Below are 19,838 nucleotides of genomic sequence, written 5' to 3' on the forward strand. Positions count from 1 at the left end.
TCCAGGACCCACCTTTGTGTTTGGGGGCTGCCCCACCAGGAAGGTTCAAAGTCTCAGAACATACAAACAACTCAGGCTTCTGACAGGCACGCCCTGTCTCGCCAGAGTAATTCAAACCAGTCTCCTTATGGCCAAAAGTGACATTCTCAGAGATCCTAACTGGCTTCACGGAGCATCCCACAAAGCATCTCACCCTGCCCTGAGCTGACGGGAATAACAATGACAGCTGTGCATGTGTTTATGTCGTGACTTTCAGAATCAAACATAAAATGAATCAAGGGCTCCTCCCACCATGCGGAACATCAAAATACCAGCAGAAATTTGGAAAAACACAATGCAAGTCATAGGACGAGAACAGTTCCAACAAGGACAGAGACGCCAGTTCCCACAAACTTGGCTGCAGCCATGTCCCTGATTTGCCCAAGGACTTAGGGAAGTGTTTATAGAAATGCCTCCCCACTTCTTCCCACCCTAGAGAACTTGGCATCTCAAAGGCCTCAAGAGCTCTGGCTCCTAACCTACCGGGCTCCATCCTTATTTAACCTAGAGGATCTTTCTAGTGTAACACGCAGAGAGCCGTCTCTGGCCCAGCCACTCTAGATACACTGAACACACTGCAGAAGGCCTTTCTCTATCAGCCATCTCCACTGTTCAGCCAGACTCAGCAGCCGTGCATGTCCAGGCAAGTGGAGTTGGGAGAGCTGAGGCCTCTTCCAGATGCCCAGAGAGAAGAACGCAGGTGGGCCCAAGTCCTGTTTTGCCCTTAATAGGGTGTATTTCTTTTGCGTGAATCAGTAATAGCGTCCACTCCCAGCCTCCCCTGACAGTCAAGACACAGGGGAGCTTCCCCCTGGAGGTCAGACACATTCCTTTGCTAGGACAGCATGAAAATAAATGGTTTCTGACTGTTTGACCAAATATGCATGGCAGCCGAGTGGCTAAGAAGCTGGGACATCTGCAAGCCATGCTCACGGGGCAGGCCGCACTTCCCAGAAATAATACCCTGAGCTGCTAACAAATGCCCTCGGTCTCAAAGGACGTTATGTGAAAGGGCAGTTCCTCCCCTCAGCCTCATGGCTGTGGACCCTGAGTGGCCTCGGCTCAGACTGCAGCCTGGGCTGGGGACCTCATAAGGAGGGCTTAAAATGCCACCAGCGGACATAACTCCTCTTCAACACTGCATCAGTTTGATGGAGCTCTACGTGGTCAGGGGCCAATGGGCCTTCGCTGCCGTGCTCATTAGTGGGAAGGGAAACGTATATTTGTAGCAATCTGCTTGAGACCCTGTGGTTCTACATCATTTGGCTGTGATGGGGTTCTGAGCAAGGAACCTTTACGCTACTCTTTTACATCCAAACAAGTGAGCAAAACAGTCCTCCGCCCTCTGGGAGGACAGATAACAGGCGACTACACACTGCCACGTGCTTCTGTAGGTTTAATTCTCTTCTGCCCTTTCTATTTTTTTCTTCTAAAGTATTATGCTTTCATGTTGCAAACAACTGTCCGTTGTTGAAAAGTGGTATCCGGGCACATAAATCAAAAGGCACTGGTTTTGGTTTACAGAGAAGCCCAAATCATTCATGTTGCAGGCAGCAGCGATTACAACTGACCACAACGTGGGAAGGGTTTGTAGTACCAGTTATAAACGTCAAACCCGTGTCTAGAAAAACTGACACTCATAGAAAAAGATGCTTTCTCTTGGCTTATTAAAAGTTAAAAATTGAAATGTAAACCTAGAAATATGGCTCGCTTTGGTATAAAAGTACAAAGGTATAAAAAAATATCCTTCATGTCGTGCTGGCCTGGGCACCGGGAGCAGATGTTCACCGCGACCATGCCAGGTGCAGGTGGCCGACGGGAAACTCTTTGGCTTTGAACTAACTGGTTAAAGGGCGTGGGGCTCCCTGGCCAGCGCCTGGGCTGGCTGCACATGCTGCCATCTACACGGGAAATGCTACGGCACTTTGGGGCTGGGCTTCAGTGCAGCTTGGCCGGGAGGCATCTGAGCAGCCAGTCGCGGATGCCCTCGAGGGACTCCTCGGTCTCCCGGTACATGGAAGCCAGGACCTCGGAGAACACCCAGAGCAGCGGCAGCCCGAGGCTCAGGAGCTCGTACGTGTAGCAGTAGTTGTAAGCATTGTCCCTGACATGCAGACTGGCAGCACGCAGCAGTCCCTGAATCCAGTTAAGCAGCCTCTGGGGAAGGTGAAGCAGGCCCCACGGCAGCCTGAGGGGCCAGCTTAGCACCTTCCTAAAGAAGGAATTGGGGATACCTGGGGGGCTGCCTTCCGGCGTGCCGATGGCAGCGGCAGCGCAAGAACTTTCCGCAGGAGGGTCTCGCCTAGAGGCTTCTTGCTCTTTCCACATCCCCTCCTCCTGAGAAAGACATCAAGGTGAGGGCATTTAGTCCATGACGCTTAGAGACGACGCCTCCAATGAAGCAGAGGAAGAGAGCCAGTAAATAGAGAACGTGGCAGACCCTGCAATTTGCAGCCAGCCCCCCTCCCCCAAATCTCCGCCCCCATGCATTGCTGAAGGGCAGGCTGAACGTGGGCATGACCTTCCTGGGGGGTGGCAAACTGATCACAGGGGTCAGTTTTGTTTGGAGCCTTCAAAACATACACGCTCTTTGACTCAGCAATCTCATTTCTCATGACTGATCCTAAGTAAACTATTTGAAATATGGAGAAAGATGTGGGTACAAAGACATTCACCGTAAAAATATTTATAAGGTAAAAATAGTCAACAACATAAATGTCCAACAATATAGGACGCAAATAAATTATCAACCATCTTTTACAGGCATCAAAAATTAGGCTCCAAAAGCATTTTTAATGTCATGGGTAACTGTTCTTAATATAGTGTTAGTGAGAAAAGATGACTATGAAACTGTAGACATGGGATTCCCACTGGGTTAGAACATGCAGTTGACCCTTGAACAATGCAGGTCTGAACTGCATGGGTCCACCTAAATGCAGAGTTTTTTCAATAGTAAATACTACAGTTCCACCCGATCCACGGTTGGTTGAATCTATGGACGTGGAGGAACCGCCAATACGGAGGGCTGACTATCAGTTATATGTGGATTTTCGACCCTGTGGAGAGTCAGAGCTCCTGACCTCCACATTGTTCAAGGATCAACTGTATTCATATAGAAAAAAGTCTGCAAGGAAATGTTCCAAAATGTTAATTATGATTTTCTCAGGATAGAGTGGGGATGGGTGATTTCACTTTCCTTCTTTATACACTTTTATTATATTTACCCGTTTTTCTATGTTGAGCCTATATTACTTGTATAATTAGAAAAAAGCTGAAGTTGTGGGTCTTGCTGGAGGTGGGTGATTAATCAAGCCATAGAGAAGGTACGAGGGGGCCCTATCATAAGCCATCCACAAATTCAGTGGGCCAGTCACTTTGCTGACATCCAAGAGCCTGGGGAAAGGACTTGGAAACCACAGAGGGTTGGCTCTATACCAGGCATCCCTGCTAACAGTGCTCCTGTGGTCATGGGGGCCCCAGGCACCGGGGACTACATGGCTTTGCATGGCTAAGCATATAGCCCCATCCTTGGCACATGGGAAAGCTCTTCTGGGCTTCTCATGAGAAGCAGCAGTCATTCCCCTGGGATAGGTCATAGCCCAGAGGCAAGCTGAACAGTCTGAGGCAGAGGGACCCTCCATGCCAGGGAGTAGAGCCCTCTTCACCTGAGTTTCAATCCCTCCAAAGCCAGAAACATTGGCTGAACTTGCAGGAACCCTTGAAAACCTTCTCCTATCAGGGGCCTTCCCTGTTTCACCACCACTTTAAAGACAAAACGTACTTCTCTTTGTTGCTTCAACTCTGCCCGTCTCTTCCGTTGCTGACTGTTGGTTTTACAGTGAATGAAATGAGGCTTGCAGAAAAACTTGCCTGTAAAGAGACACAGACACACACACACACACACACACACATACACACACAACACACACACACACACACACACACACACACACACACACAAAGAGAGAGAGAGAGAGAGAGAGAGAGAGAGAGAGAGAGAGAGAGGTTTTTCTCCTGTAAACCAGAACCACACAGCAGGACATGAGCCAAGTGCCTGCCACCATCTAGGTCAGAAAACGCCGCTACTGAAAACAAGGCCAGGAAGGCGCAAACTTGGGAAATGGTTTCCATCACCTGCCTTAAGGAAATGGCTCAGACGGGGGGCAGGCTGCAGCAACAGGCGGGGCTCCCAGGATGGGGCTGAAACCCTCAGATAATCCCCCAGGCCAAGTCCCTTCCCAAGGCAAGCTGCCAGGCCGCAAAATGGACCGCCCAGAATAGCAGCTCTGCTTCTAGTTCCTCTTGCCTCTGGGACCCCTGGGGGTGGGAAAGGAGCAGAGCAGGCTGTGGCAGTGTTGGAGAGGAAAACTCAGTGAGGCACACACTGGGCCACCGGCCACTGCCCGGGACTACTGGGTGCCTTCCAGAAAAGCCTTCTCTGCTCACTGTTACAATAGTGACAATAGTGATGGGAATAATGTTAACAGCAGAAAAATCTTGTGTAGGACTCAATATACCAGACACTATCATCCCGGGAATTAACCCAGCAACCCTCATAATGACCTTATGAGCTAAGTAGTATCATCCTCATTTTGTAAGTAAGGAAACTGAGGGACCAGGAGGTTATGTAACAGACCAAAGGTTATATGGCTAGAAGTGGCATAGCCTGGATTTGAACCCAGGCAGTTAGTTTGAGGGTATGGAATCACAAGCACTGTCATTATGTGACCGTGCAAACATCAAGTGCTGGAAATTAGAAAATAATCACTCATTCCAATGAGTGCAATTCTTTCATTGATGACGCCGGCAGGCCACTTATCAGAGGGCATGTTACGGTCACTGCCATTTTTACAATGCGTACTTTACACATAATAACACGAATATGCCATCATTTACTGAACCCCTATTATATGTCAGGTGTGGTGTCGAGCATGTGACACGGGTTATCAGGCTTGATTTTCTCAGCCACACAGGGGCAACTGAAGGTGGTGAGACTGAGTAAGAAAACATTCATAAGGCACTCGTCGCCTGGTAGGTGCCCCCCACGCTGATGCACCCCTGGTGTTGACAGCTCCCCTTCCCTCAGGACCCCTACTCACCACAGGCGGCCTCTCCCTTTAGCAGGGGATCCCTGTTCCCTGAAGAGCTTTCCTGATGACACCAAAACTCCCTGGGAAGTGCTGCCTGTCCCAGAGCCTCCAAAGGGACTGAAGCCCAGGCCAGAGATGAGTGCTGCCCTGGCCCCTGGGGGTTTACCTTCGTCACCATCGAAGGCATAGGCGGCCAGGCGCAAGGTGGTGGCACAGACGCTGCAGCGGAAACACTCCCGGTGAAAGAAGTGGCCCTCCGCGCTCAGCCGCTCCATCACGTACACGCGCTTCTTGCAGAAATAACAGGTGTCACTGCCACCCAGGTTCAGGGGAAACGCCTTCCGTATGGACTCCTGGGAGACACAGGGCAGCGGGAGAGAAGAGCAGTGTGTTAGGGCGTACACCGCATCTTCAACTGTGAGGCTGGCCTTGTAGAGATGCCGGCCTGCATCGTGGGGCCTCACAGGCTATGTGCTGCTTTTGTCACTGCAGGCACTGACTGCAGGCACTTCAGCAAAGAATGAGGGTGGGAAGATACGCAGACCCTAGCCCTGCAGGGGCAGCTGTTAACGGTACTCCCCGGCAGGCTGGCCATTCTGGTTTCAGGGTGAGAGTGACATCTCCTGGTCTGACGGAGCGGGCGTCCCTCACAAACATGCTGCCCAGCGATGCTGTCTCCAGGAATCTCACCCAGGGGTTACATACTGCCTGCATCTAGAGTGAGGTCCCTGAAAGAATGTTTTACACATCCTTGTCTCCCTGCAGTGACACAGGTCAGGCAGGGAAAGCTCATGGTAATAAAACTGTTCAAGAGAACTGCAGAGAAGGGGCAGCCCTTTTCTGTGTGTTGAAGTTGGCTGCCAGTCAACTTCCTAAATGCAAGAGGGGAGAGGAGAGGGCAAGGGCCAGGGCAGAAGGGGCACACCTGGGTGATTCCAGGGGAGTGTACCAAAAGGAAACCAAAATGAGCGGAGTCACTGGAGAAGGGGAGAATTCAGAGTAAAGGGGTGTTTTCTCCATTACTTAATTCTCAATCCAATCCAGATTGGATGGTAAACATTGGCAGTTAAGTGTTGTCCACCTCTGCGGACAGCCCCTCCTGGCCTTTGCACTGAGTTCTCTAGAGCCCCAGCCAGCAGGGAAGATGCTCTGGTTTGTGAAATGAGCCACAAGGGGGCTGAGTGAGGTTTGTCTAAAAGGAAGAACAGCCTCCCGCTAACCTCTGCTCTGACCCAGCCCGGTCTCAGCCCCTCTCGTCCCACGAGAAGAGGGGCCAGGCAATCCTCTCTGCGTCCCGTGCACCCTCCCTGGGAGGCCAGAGCCAGTGTCTGTGGGTGAAGGCTGTGGGGTGTACATCCTTACCAGGTCTGGAGAGATGGCCTGAGTCTTAGGTCTGTGATCATTCATGTACAGATTGACCAGAACTTCAGCTGCAGCCCCTATTCCGCTGGACACTTTCCCTACTGTCAGCTACCCAAGAGCAGAGATAGAGTAGACAGAGACAAAGGTAGAGGCCAGTTAGCACCGAGAAGGAAGACACGAACAAGCTGGAGGTGGGAGAGGGCTCCACACCCACATGCAAACGGCACCCAACGTCCCAGGAGAGGCCTAACCAGCCCAGAGTAGGCAGTGGGCACTCTGCAGATGGAGAAAAGAGAGAAATGGAGGCCTGCAGGGTACATGGTCTTCAGGAGTTTGAGTTGCTTGGTTCACAGGTAGGGGGAATAAATACCAGAGGAAGGGATCTGTCCAAGCCCACTTAGAAATAAATGCAAGAAGAGCCAGGATTCTGCTAAGGTCTCTTGAGCCCAAGCCCGGGAGGCCTTCACAGTAAGAAAACAAGCCAGCTGCATTGCGGCCGCCCTCTCCAAGACCCCTCCTCTCTGGAGGGCCGGGAGCTACTGTTTAGTGAGAACTGCCCCAGACCCCCCACTCCCGGACCTGGAGGGTTAGGACCCTGCTCCACCACTAACCATTTCTGACATGGGGCGCCAAGTCCTCAAATTCTGAGCTCAGCATCCTCATTTAGTGAAATGGGGATAAACGGTGCCTGCCTCGTGGAGCTGTGGCAGGAACTGAGTGAGAGAGCATGTGTGTGAGTGCCTGGCACTTGGCAGGGCTGGACCAAGATGAACTTGACTCCACCCTCCCTTCTCCCTCTGAATTCGGCAGCCTCATCCTGCCTTGCAGCTCCCGTGTCCCATAGGGAGCTATGGCTATGTCTAACCTGAGTCCTGTCAGGTCAGGATGCAGACCACCTTGCCGACAAAAACACGACCGGAATGGGAGTGAATGTTGGTCCCTACTGGGCAGGTACAGGGAGAAGGATGGGGAGCTCCAGGCGGCAGTCCCCAGGGCCCCAGAGATGGTGCTGGGCAAGTCAGCTCCATGCTGGCTCCGGGGATCACAGCCTGACAGGTTGTGGGTGTCTGTGCTCCCAAGGGCATGATGGTCCATGCCTACCCATGAATGCGTGGATCCCCACCGGCGTGTCATGGAGCTGGGGAAGGGGTGGGAGCTGACAGCCCAAGCAGACATAGCACAATCACACATACACCCCTGGGCAAACCCTGACTTGCTCCCTCTTTCCATACCAGCTCTGAAAGGCCAGCCTGGGAATACCGCAGTCTCCCCTGCAGGGAGACAAAAATGCACAATATGAGATTATATCTATAAACACTGTTCCTGATCCCAAGACCCTGGAGAGAGGGAGGCTCCAGACGCTCCCCCAGCCTCTGAATCCAGCTTCTGGGAGGTGTGGCCACGGAGAGCAACAATTTAGGCTGAAGGCCCTTGGACACAGGTTGATAGCCATCTTGATGGCGAGTAACAGTGACTCGTGCGGGGGCGAAGGAAGGCCCTCAATCGAAACCCAAGACCGCTCCTGGAAGGCCACATTGAATCTGCTGTGCAAGCCTCAAGTATCAAGCAGGAAGTTCAGGGGACAGCAAAGCAAATGGCAGCCGGCACCCACAGCCCCCGACTCCTGGGAGTAGGGCCCACCCTCAGAACCTGAGGCTAGCACATCGGGTGCCCGCAAAAGCACAGGCACCAAGAGAGGATGAAGATAGAAGGGATGCCAAGTAGGCTGGGGAGAAAGACAGGACCCAGGACATATATACACTACCAAATGTAAGGTAGATAGCTAGTGGGAAGCAGCCGCATAGCACAGGGAGATCAGCTCGGTGCTTTGTGACCGCCTGGAGGGGTGGGATAGGGAGGGTGGGAGGGAGGGAGACGCAAGAGGGAAGAGATATGGGGATATATGTATATGTATAACTGATTCACTTTGTTATAAAGCAGAAACTAACACACCATTGTAAAGCAATTATACTCTAATAAAGATGTAAAAAAAGACCCAGGAGACACCTGCCCCCTTTCTCATTGAGGAAGTCCCAACACCAGCAGCTACTCTGGATCAGTCACGCCAGACCACATGCAGGGCTCTGGGGGACTATGGAAAATGTGGCCGGGGGCCTGCTGGGGTGTCTGATCCCAGGACTCAGACAGACAGGACATCCTCAGACCTGACAAAGCTCGCTCCTTCTCAGTGGCAGCAGCTGCCAGGCCAGTTACCCCCCCACACCCAACACTGGCCCCACCTGGGAGAGATGAGGATTCTGCTTCCAAGCATACATTCTGCCATTTTCAGGATTTTACAAATGCCAAGAAACTTGGCTCCTGCTTCTAAGAGAGGTTCAGGTGCGCTGGCTCAGGACAATATGCCATTACTTGCCTAATGTTCCATCCCCTGCTGGGGCCCCCGACACAGGCCCCTCGGATAGGAGCTGTAGAATACCAGGTCCTTCCTGGGTTTACAGCAAAATAAAGAGGGGAGGTCAGATTTACCTCCCTGCCCACACTCCCCTTGTGTGGCTGCCTCCCCGACCCAGTGTGTGAACTGGCTCCGAGGCGCTCTCCCAGGAAGGCACCATGTGATGTCACATACCCACGCGCAATTATTGCCTCTCCTGAGCGAGCAGAGATTAAGACCGTACTTTCTGGGGCTTTAAATACAGGTCCCTAATAAGACCTTAGTAACCACTTAGCTAATAAGCACTTTGTGCCACTGAGCTTCTGTGCAACCCTGACTTTGGGAGCAGTTACAGAAGAAGCAAGCAGAGGGCCCTGAGGTTGCAGGGGGTGCAGTCTCGGGCCGGCTCAGTTGTTCTGTCAGCACAGGTCCCGGCCAGGGGATCCAAGCCTGGTCCTTCCTCTCATTATGGGCCCTTATTTACATAAGGCTCCTTTCTCCCAGTTGCATCCACATTGCCACGTGTGACAGAGGCTTTCTTACAACCGAATGGAAACCATGCCCAGGATCATCACCAAGACCAAGAGGTAGACCAGGACTTGTGAATGGTCACAAGGAGACCAGGTGATGAAGAGCTTGTCTCAAGGGGTGAGAGGGGGCCTTTGAAGCTCATCCCAAAGACTGGTGTGAAGGCGGACGTTGCCCTGGGGTCTTGGGTTATCTCCTCTTTCCTGACAGCAGGATGTCTCATTGGCTCCAAGACAGTGAGGACATGACCAGATGGATTGCTAACTCAAACTATCGGTGGTGAATGACCAGGTTTTGCATTTTCCTTTTAAATCTCGAATCCACTGTGGCCTCATACTTCTGGATTCAATGAAAATGAATTACTAGAAGTACGATCACCCGCTTGGATGTGTGGCGATGTCAAACTGCTCTACAAGTGTCTAATGCTTACTCTCACTTGCTGTGCTCCTTGGGTCACAAACCAATGCCTGCCCGTGGACCACACCTCGGCATCCTGAGGAAGAAAGGAAACTCTGCTCATGGAGAAACCTCCAGAAAACTCATCCTGGTCTGACCTCAGAGTAAGAGCCAGAGGTTCTCAACAAGGAGATTATTGCACCGAAAGGCAAAAGCACGTATGCTCCTGGGGTGCTGGTCAAGAGGAGAGCTTACAATTTGCCTGGGAATCATTTGTCCAAATGCAAAGTTGGGCAATCTGATGATCTGGACAGAAATATACTGGTCGCAGTCACTAGTGTTTTGAGAATTGGTAGTTTTGGAGGGCCATGGGACTGCTTTTGCAACCCTTTATGTATCTTCAATATTTATGTAATTTTTGAAGAACTGGGGTGTTTTTCACCACCTCTTTCCCCTTTGAATTCTAGTTATTTTCAGCTAGTTAATTAGAACAAGCTGGAACGGTTGGAGACTTCAGGTGGGCCAGCATCTAACATTACATTAGATTAACCTCACATACTTCATTTCCCTTCTGTGAGCCTCAGCTTCCTCATCTGTAAAATGGGGAGACCACTGCCATCCTCACAGGGCTGTGAAAGAGTCATCAAAGAATCTGGGCTGCACCTCACATGGTGCTGGGCTCCCAAGAATCGCCTGGCAGATGGTTAATGAGTCCAAAGCACCACAATTGGTGCAGCTTCAAATTTCCATTCTCTGGAACTTCTTTTTTTTCTCCTCTTCTCGGTGGCCTTCACTCAGGGGGACTTGCAGTTGCTTGGGGTCCCTCCTCTGTGTGAGTAAGGATAACGTGGCCCACACAGATGAAGGCACTGGCTTCTCTCCCCCGAGTCAACTGAGATTCACACATGGTGACATTAGCTGTCATTGCGAGCACCATCGCCAAGCATGGTCCCCATCTGGATGATGGAGCCTTTCTCACCCTGTTCCACGCTGGGAGATGGGTCATCTCCCCTCCGGTTTGCACAGTCATGTCATGACTGTGGCTTTCTCATGGCTACGCTCCCAGCGCAGGGCAGATGCTCCCCTGAATGAAGGAGGAAGCAGGCTCTTGGGCCTGCTTGTGTCCAAACAATGGTGACATCCCCCCTTGGGCCTGGAACTCAGCCAGGAACACCAGGTGTCTGGCCTGTGCTTCCTCACAGAACTGGGCCTCCTGTGGCCACCTGGCCTGCTGTGGGGATAAGGAAGCCCACACAGGTCAGGCAGGGCTGGGAGCAGAGCTTCCAGGGCCTCGGGGCTGGGGGCTGAGGGCTCGAGGGAAGGGGAAGTTTCGACGTGGGGCTAGAGGAAGTCGTCTCCTGGGCCCACTTGAGCAAATATATTCCTCACTGAGGAGTCCCTGGATGAGAAACATCAGAGGACAGGCTGGTGGGACTGAGTCCTCAGCCATATATGCTCAGGGCAAGGATTGAAACTGCCTTATTTGAGGGGCTCTGGAAATGATACCCTCAGGGCTGAGATGCAGGCAAGTCTTTGGGGCTATGACCTCCCAGTGGACGGCCATGTCTGCAACTACGTCCCCTGGTACCAGGCGCTGAGCTATGTTGAACCCTCACAGCCTTGCAAGGTGGGTCTGATAATCCCCCTTTGAGGCCGGGGCAGCTGAGGTTCAGGGAGGCTCTAACTCACCTGAGGCCACAGCGCTCCTAAGTGGCTGGGATGGAAATGGAAGCCTGAAGGTGACTTCTTTGCCTTTAGAAAGAGAGGAATCAACATGCCTTTTAGGTAAGTGAGCTTTCTTCTGGAATTCTCCTCCACTGGGGAGAAAGCACATTTGCTGGATACTTGGGGCATTCGATATATGCTAGGTGTTTGCATTACTCCAGTCATCCTCAGGAGTAGCTGCAAGCAGGCTCAGCAGCCATGGCTCATGGGCCCAGCCGCTCCGCGGCATGTGGGATCTTCCCGGACTGGGTCAGGAACCCGTGTCCCCTGCATCGGCAGGCAGACTCTCAACCACTGCGCCACCAGGGAAGCCCTGCCACCTTCATTTTATAGGTTAGGATAATGAGGTGCTGAGAGGTCCACTAGCTCATCCAAGGACACAAAGCAAGTAATCAAGTAATCGATGCTCTGAACCCAAGCGTGACTCCAAGCCTATACCCTTCTCACTACTGCACCCTGCTTCCCTGACACACCAGCATTCTGCCAGTTAAAATCCCACAGGCTGGGATGCACACAGGTTACCTCCAAAGCACTGCCCAGCTCTATGCCCAGAACAGAGAGAACAATGAGTTTGGAGCAGCCTTGAGATCTACCCTTGTATCAGATGAAACACTGGCAGATTGCCCAGCCAAGACTCACCCAGCTTCTCTCTAATACGCAAATCTCTAGAGTAAACCCTGCAAATCCAGTTTTAAAACAAACACCTCCAGGGGTAGAGAGAGCTCCTTTTGCAATGCACATTGCTCTTCTGACCCAGGAGGACTTAACCACAGCACCCAGCCCCGTGAGGCCCTCCCTCTGGCTCAGCTGTGCAAACACTCAGCTGCCATCTTGATCTTGCAAGAGCTCACCAGCCTTGGTAAATGGCTAGCAGCCATGCTAAAGGCTGAATTGGCAGTGGTCTCCTGCCTTGAAGAAAGAAGTTAGCTAAGGGTTGATGGGAGCTGATAGAGCTACCAGAGGGCTGGTTTGATGGGATGATCAGACTGGGCATGATCCCATAGCCCACGGTCTTAAAAGATAAGACTCCTGTAAGAATTTGGGCCCTAAACGAGAGGGCCTCAAGATTCCCTGTGACTATTCAGGCCAAAACCCCAGCTGCATCACTGAAATGTAAGGCGACATGCCAATCTGAGAGGGCAGGCAAGTGTAGTCTGAATGAAGGTAGAGCCCTGGCTACATCTCCTGGAATTGGTAACCCAAGTTTGCATCCCTGTCAGTAGCACGTGATCCTCATGACAAGTTTGACTATGTCTGTTCCTCTGAGGAGGTGATCAACCCTGGATCCTCAGAATTAAGGTGTAGGGCTCCAGGGCAGGAGGAGAAACAGGCTGCCTGCCAGGAGGTTGCTAAGAACTCAGCATCAGTTTCCAAGCACATCCTCCTTCTTCTGGCTCCCCTGAATGAGGCAAACTTGAGTCACTGGACAATCAGAGCCGCCCATAATCTTCTGGGAAGAAGCATTAAGGCCCCAGGCTCTCTCCAGGGGAGAGGCTCTCAGAGCTCCACCAGGACTGAATGAAATTGTTTGTCACCAGGTTGTCACCTACTTTAAGGGGCAGCTAATTGTCTCCTCAGAGGAGGCCATCACTCTCTCAGATTCTGCATGTGCAAAGCCCAGTGTGGAATCAATGCTGGGGTGGGGTCCTGAAGAGGGAGGAAAGTTGCAGGTGGGGCAGGGGAGCAGTGCAGCTAGCAATATCCTTTGCAAAACTGCTTGAAGCTGGAAATTCACCACTCTGTGCTTAACTGCCTACAATGGCTTCATGGTGAGATCCAGAGGGGTCTGGGGGTGTCAGGTCCAAGCTGGGTCCTTTTTACAAATGGAGAAACAAAGGCACAGACAGAGTAAGTGTCCTAGGGTGGCCTTTTCTGAGAGCTCCCCAATCATTCCCAGCCACACAGTGAAAAGCTCATCAGCCTGTAATTAGTAAGTCAGAAGCTATTAAGATAGCCCAATTATACCATTATCTGATGGCCTAGGCTGGCTTGGGAGATGGGATTTAAAAAAAAAAAAAAAAACAGGGAGCAATTGTTCTACCCCAACCTGGGAGAAACAAAGAACAAACCTGTAGATGTGGGGACCAGAGGACCTGGGATTGGCCATCCCGAAGCCCACCCACCCCATTTGCCGCCCTCCTTGAGCCTGGGCTTGGGGCTCTACACACACAGAACCTCTGGGCTGGTCCCCCTGACGAGGCCTCCATTCATACTTGGCTGCTGTGGCACAGAGGAGAGAACATGGGCTGGAGTCAGGAGCCCCGGGAACTAGTCTCCTCCCTGGACCTTTGTCTTCCTCTCTGAGGCTCTGCTTCTGCTCAATTCTCTTTCCCAGGAAGAGCCCTCCTGCTACCCCACTGGAAACTGCTACCCTTCCCCAGCACGCCAGGTCCCTGCTACCTGCTCTAATTTTCCCAGGGGAAAAACTGCCTTCTGATATGTCATGTAATTTACCTATATATTATCGCTGATTATTTACCTCCCTCTATTAGAATGCAAGCCTCATCAGGGCAGGAAGGTAACTACTGATCATTGATGTGTATCCCAAGAGTGAAGGGCCTGACACCAGCTGTCATTCAGTAAATATTCGTTGGATGAATGAATGCTCACTCAATGGCTTAATGAGTGACATTGGTTTAAAGCTTGAAGAGCCAGCGGAGAAGCAGCCAAGGGCGGCAGTGGAGTGTGATGATGATGTGACAGGATAGGCTCACGATGAGAAGTGTCTCTGCCAGGCCCCGGCAGCCCCACGTGTACCTGGGCAGGCTGCCTCTTGCCATCACCTAGAGAACTAATACCTATTGGAAACCAAGTCAGGGGACTTGGGATGTGTGGTGGCTTCTCTTGTCCCACCTCTGCTCTCAACTCTAGAGGGCAGTGACCAAGTCAGGACTTCCTAAGGACAAAGGAAAAGCAGAGGCGAGAGAGGGCATGCTGGGGGCTAGCCAGAAAGGGGCTGGGCCAGAGGGAAGCAAGGTGTGGGCCTGGCTGCCCAGCCAAGAGCACCAGCCACTGCCTGCCTATGCCCAGGTGCCCTTGCCCCTCCCATCAGCCTGTCAAGGGTGCCAGTGACCTTTTTCCACAGCAAGAAGTACCCCCCAGGGAAGGCTCTTCTCCCAAGCTGGACACAAAGGCTACTCTGAAGCCCTGGTGATGGTGATGACAAATATGCCAGTCTTCACCCACAGAGCTCACTACAATCACGTGAGCCAAGAATCACTCTCTTGTTGATGAGAAAATGGAGGCCCAGACAAGTCTCCCGAGGTCAATATTTAAGGTCAAACGGCTAAGCAAAGCTGACCTGGAACAAGATGCCAGGCATGTCAGCCATGGCTGTGTTCAGTAGAGTTGAAGACGGGAAGTGTTTGTGCTTCCCCGCATCACCTCCTGCTGCCCTTCCAGGGATGCTTCTCATCCACACTGGGGACCCTGGAGCGGGCGGGGCTCCTAATATTCCTTGCTCCTTTCTTAGAGACCCTGCCTGCACTCCTCTCCCCACAGCAGTGGAGGTCAGTGGGGGTGGGACTCCCAGGAGGCAGCGCCTAACTTCTCCCTAATGCACCAGCAGGTGGCTGGTTTGTGCTTTGGTCTAACGGGGTGGAAACGAACAAGCAGTAACTCTGACAGGGGCACACTCAGCACCGCACGTGGAGACGGGCCCAGGTGGGAACAGACGGAACGGAGGTGTTCAGGGGAACACAGTCTTCCAGAAAGAGGCTCCAACCTACTCCCATGGTTGCAACAGCTAACCAAGCGGGCTTCACGCCCATTTTTAGGCTCATCCGTTCCAGGGGCTATGCTTCTCCGGAGACTGCCCGCCTCCCACATCAGCCTGGTAATGTTCTTGGCATATTAGGTAACAGCATGACAAGTAAAAAACATGAAAAGTGCTCCAGAACCCAAACTTAATCATTGCTCACGGATGCATTTCATTATCTACTCAACCAACGTTAGCTCCCCACCAACTCACCACCCTCTACACTGCTACCTGCGTTATCCTTCTAGAACTCAGAGCAGATCCTTCCGTGCCTCTTTACAAGAGGGCAGAATGAATTCCTTTAACGCAAAAAGAGAGGGCTGGCTCTCACCTTCATTCTCTGCACTCCCATAAATACCTTTATCTGAAAATCAAGTTGCACCAGAAATGTCTTTTGATTCATGCAAGTCCTACCTGCCTTCCTTACCACATGCCAGATCCTTTCTAAAGTGCCCTTCCCCTACACTTCTTTCTAGCAAAATCCCTCCATATAATCTTTAACACTTGGCTCCCGTATTACCTCTGCTGTGAAGCCTTCCCAGGCTTCTTCCTTCTGGGTTCCTAGAATTTTGCCTCTTAAACCTCTCATAGAATTAATGAAGTTCACCACGTGAGACTGCCATTTTGTTAGGCCAAAACCAGCCAAATTTGGCAATATCGTATGGTAAAATGTGACACATTTCTATGCTGAGGTGCTGTTTGCCATCTACACCATTTAAGAGAACTGTACCTCCCTACTCTTTGTTTTCTCAGCATCTGGCATGGTGGTTGGCATATGGTGGGTGCCCAGCGAGGGCATGCTGAACAAGCAAGCACCATTTGATAAGGTTTTGTGTGCTGCCTCTTCTGCTTTGTTTCTTGCTCTAGCACAAAACCAAAACCAAACCCAGGACCGTTGTAAAGTATCTTATAAATTTTCCTCCCGGCCAAGCCAAGATTCAGATGGTTGTCTGTGTGGGTGGAGCAGAGCCGGAGAATATCTCAGAACATGCAGGGAGTGGGGGAAGCTAATTGTTCAGGACAACTACCTTTCTGGCTGGAGAAACAGAGTCAACACTCGATGGAGAGGAAGTAGCAGCTGAATCAGGAGATGGAAGGCAGGAGGGAGAAGACGGAGGATGAGTATGAGACAGGCTTTTAGAGAGTAGTTTATTCTGCACAGAACAGAAACAGAGGAAACTGATTACCCCCAGGGAGACGCACAGTGAAGCTCGCCTCGATGATGCAGCCCCCAAGCCTACACATCCAAGGAGGGGAAGGGACATCCAGGCCCACGTCTCAGGACAAAAAGGTAGCCTGTGTCTTTGGAGCCCAGCAGGACCATCTGACTGCTGGTTACACTTCACTCTGATACAACTTTTCTGGCTCCTTCGTCACATCAAAATAGCTGGAGTAGAACCATCCTGCTCCTGCCTACGTCTGCTGCCGACACCAGCACTAACTCCTGAAGGCCTCACTCTGGAGCTTGGCATGAAGCAGTAGTTGCAAGCTTAGGAAAGGACAAGCCCAGGCTACTCTGGGGTAGATGCTCCAGCAGGGACCTCTGCAGCCACATGGAACCCTAAAAATGCACTGAAGGCAAAGTATCCTTCCCACGTCTATGACTTCTGCCAAGTAGCAGAGGACACAGGTCTGGAGGAGGCCGGGTGAAAGCAGCAGAGGCGGTATGTTCTAGAGACCAGGCTTGCTGTAGGCAAGGGAGCACCTTACACGTACAAGCGCCGTGGGGCCTCATCCTCAATTCTGTCATCTCCTTGTGAGCACACCCTCTTCTTCTCAGCAAGTTTCTAAATAAGTGCCTGGCTGGGGGCGGGGGCTGTGCTTTCTATCCTGAGGCAAGGCCATTCTTCTGGCTGGTGCTGCCTTTCGCAAAAGCAGAGCACAGGTTACAGCACGTGGTTGACCTCGACATTCACGGTCTCCCTGATCGTGGCCATGGGGGCATCTCTCCATCCTGTCCCCAGACTTCATGAGCAACTGGCTTGCTTTCACCTTAAAGGCACTATGATGTGATTCCTGCAGTTGACCAGCTTTCCCTCTTTGTGTTGACCCCTAGGAAGCTCAGCCTACTCAGAAGCTGTCTAAGATCTGACAGCACACATGTTTCTGTTCAGTAATGTTTTCCTATGACCTGAGCCCGCTTTTCTGCCTTGGTTTTCCCTTTGTCATGATTTATCTAATTATTTTGAATCTTCTCATTTGGAGCTTTTTTAGACGCCAGTCCAAATCCTTTGGTGACTTAAAAAGTGAATAGCTTTTCAGGCTATAGAGGGAGAAGGAAGGAAGAAATGAATCTCCAGAGACTGATTCAAGTAACCTCCCTGGATGTCCAACACCTGGGTTCCTGGGGGCTCTGAAAGCCCCGCATTTACCTGCGGGAAATCCCCGTGTCCAAACATAGAGGCAAGGTGAGCCGCCTTCTCCTTAATGTTCTTTTTGTGAAATTCCCTGTTGGCCAAATTCTGAGCCCTTTTCTGCAGCCAAGGTGAGAAAGGAGAAAGAAAAAAGAGATAGAGACAGACACTGTGAGGGGAGAGGCGGGGAGGCAGCCAGGTGGGCTTGTGGCCCTCAGCACACACGGCAGGATGGGAGACGGCACCCGCCCTGGACAGGAGGAGGGAGGGGAGGAAAGGAAGGCACCCTAGACACAGGCAGGGCAGAGACAGGGCAAAGAGCAAGGCTTTCACCTGGAGAACCTTTTCTTCCACTTCCTGCAGCCGCCGCAGCACCCCGGAGAGGGCCAGTGCTCCCTGGCAGGTGGCAGGCAGGCCGGTGGGATTTTCTGGCCCACTCAGCTGCAGGTCAGACTTGGCTCGGGCTCTCCAGGGCCTGCTCGGGCACTCGCCGCCAGCAGACACTTGCTTTAGCTCTCGGAGCACATGCCCCGTGACAACCACCAAGGGGAACTGGGGGAGAAGGAAAATCAAGCTTCCTTCCCAACTGTGGCCCTCCCATGGATGCCCCGCCACCGTGAGGAATCCCCATGAGGACCAGGGACAAGGGCACGCCAGATGCCACCTTGAGTCAGATTCCAAACTAACCTTGGGTGTTGACTTTCCACCATCTGCATCAGTATCACCTGACATCCTCCTTAACAATACTGTCTTGTTATTATTATTTTTTTTTTTTTTTTTTTTGCGGTCCGCGGGCCTCTCACTGCTGCGGCCTCTCCAGTTGCGGAGCACAGGCTCCGGACGCGCAGGCTCAGCGGCCATGGCTCACGGGCCCAGCTGCTCCGCGGCATGTGGGATCTTCCCGGACAGGGGCACGAACCCGCGTCCCCCGCATCGGGAGGCGGACTCTCAACCACTGCGCCACCAGGGAAGCCCCCGTCTTGTTATTAACAACACTCCAGACCCACTGAATCAGAGCCTGTACCACCCTGGTTCCCAAAGTCTGGGCCCAACCCCCAGATATGCAGGTTTAATTGGTCAGGGGGTGGGTACCAGAGATTGATTTTTTTTTTTTTTTTTTTTTTTTTTCTTTTTGAAATGGCTCAAGCAAGGGCCCAGCCGCTCCGCAGCATGTGGGATCTTCCCGGACCGGGGCACGAACCTGTGTCCCCTGCATCGGCAGACAGACTCTCAACCACTGCGCCACCAGGGAAGCCCGAGATTGCTATTTTTAATAAAGCTCTCTAGATGATTCTTACACACACAGACATAGAATCACTGCAATATGTCCACACTAACCTCCTTTGACCTCCACTCCCCGAGAAGCAACACAAAATTTCTAATGCTGACCGCGCACTTTTGAGTGCTGTGGTCAATAATAGTGATTCTATTCAAATTCCAAACCCAGAGATATTAGCTGGAAAAAGCCTCAGCCCATGGCTCCTGGCTGCTTCCCTGCCCACTGGGCAGGTCCTCATCTGCTCAGACACCAGGGGAGGTCTAACCACATCCCAGTCTTACTCCTTCAATGGCATGCGGCCAGCTGGCCACCTGAGCCCATTCCACCATCACTGTCACTTCTCCACTGATTTTAGAAATCAGCCTACTCAAGAGGTCTGCAAATAAGCTAAGTGTCCCAGGGGCATCACACAAAATACCCTGTGTGGTGTGGTCTGTTTTTCCCCAAGCAAATAAAGCACCAAGAGCCTGGTAGTTGGTGTCGATACCCCTGACTGGCATGTATTTTAAGATGCTGCATACTTGGTTATTCCTACCTATAAGGGTGGTAACCTCAAGTTGTGTTTGCCTTCCCAGAGAATCTACAATCAGCCCTATGTGGGGTGTAGAGACAGTCAGGGACCCCACCCCTCTGGATCAAAGTTCCCTCTGGTTTCACCAAGACAGCATCCACTGGAAGGAGCCCTACCTGCCTTTTCAGAGTTGGTGATGGGCTGGGTGCGGGCTCCTCTGGCTTGGGACGGCGAGAGTTAACAGGAGGGTCAGAGGAAGAGCGCAGTATGGGCTTACCTATCCCTGAGACACGGTGCTCCTGGGAGGAGGAAGGTGAGTCCGAAAAAGCAGCCGCAGGAAATAGGAAGGAAAAGGCGAGTCAGACAGACACTTGGAGGGAGGAGAGGAGGAGAGTCAGGGAGAGA

At 52.0% G+C, this 19,838-nt stretch overlaps 1 protein-coding gene across 8 annotated transcripts in view; it reads right to left on the minus strand.

Annotated features, from left to right (window-relative positions):
* The window catches only part of MICAL2 (microtubule associated monooxygenase, calponin and LIM domain containing 2), a 219,578-nt gene that overhangs the window by 76,540 nt on the left and 123,200 nt on the right, over positions 1-19,838 (minus strand). For 7 of the 8 annotated variants that reach the window (XR_003004813.1, XM_024757126.1, XM_024757122.1 and 4 more), the window contains 3 exons: positions 5,296-5,482; positions 3,821-3,909; positions 2,274-2,376 (listed from right to left, as the gene is read on the minus strand). Coding sequence is in view for 7 of the 8 variants with exons in the window: in XM_024757126.1 (XP_024612894.1) it covers positions 2,274-2,376; positions 3,821-3,909; positions 5,296-5,482 (379 nt within the window). In the remaining variant the exon portion in view is untranslated. The remainder of the gene's footprint in view (positions 1-2,273; positions 2,377-3,820; positions 3,910-5,295; positions 5,483-19,838) is intronic. The other variant, XM_024757127.1, reaches the window with a different exon arrangement.

The sequence above is a fragment of the Neophocaena asiaeorientalis genome, unplaced genomic scaffold, assembly GCF_003031525.2.
Source record: "Neophocaena asiaeorientalis asiaeorientalis breed wild unplaced genomic scaffold, Neophocaena_asiaeorientalis_V1.1 scaffold504, whole genome shotgun sequence".
In the NCBI taxonomy this organism is placed as follows: Eukaryota; Metazoa; Chordata; class Mammalia; order Artiodactyla; family Phocoenidae; genus Neophocaena; species Neophocaena asiaeorientalis.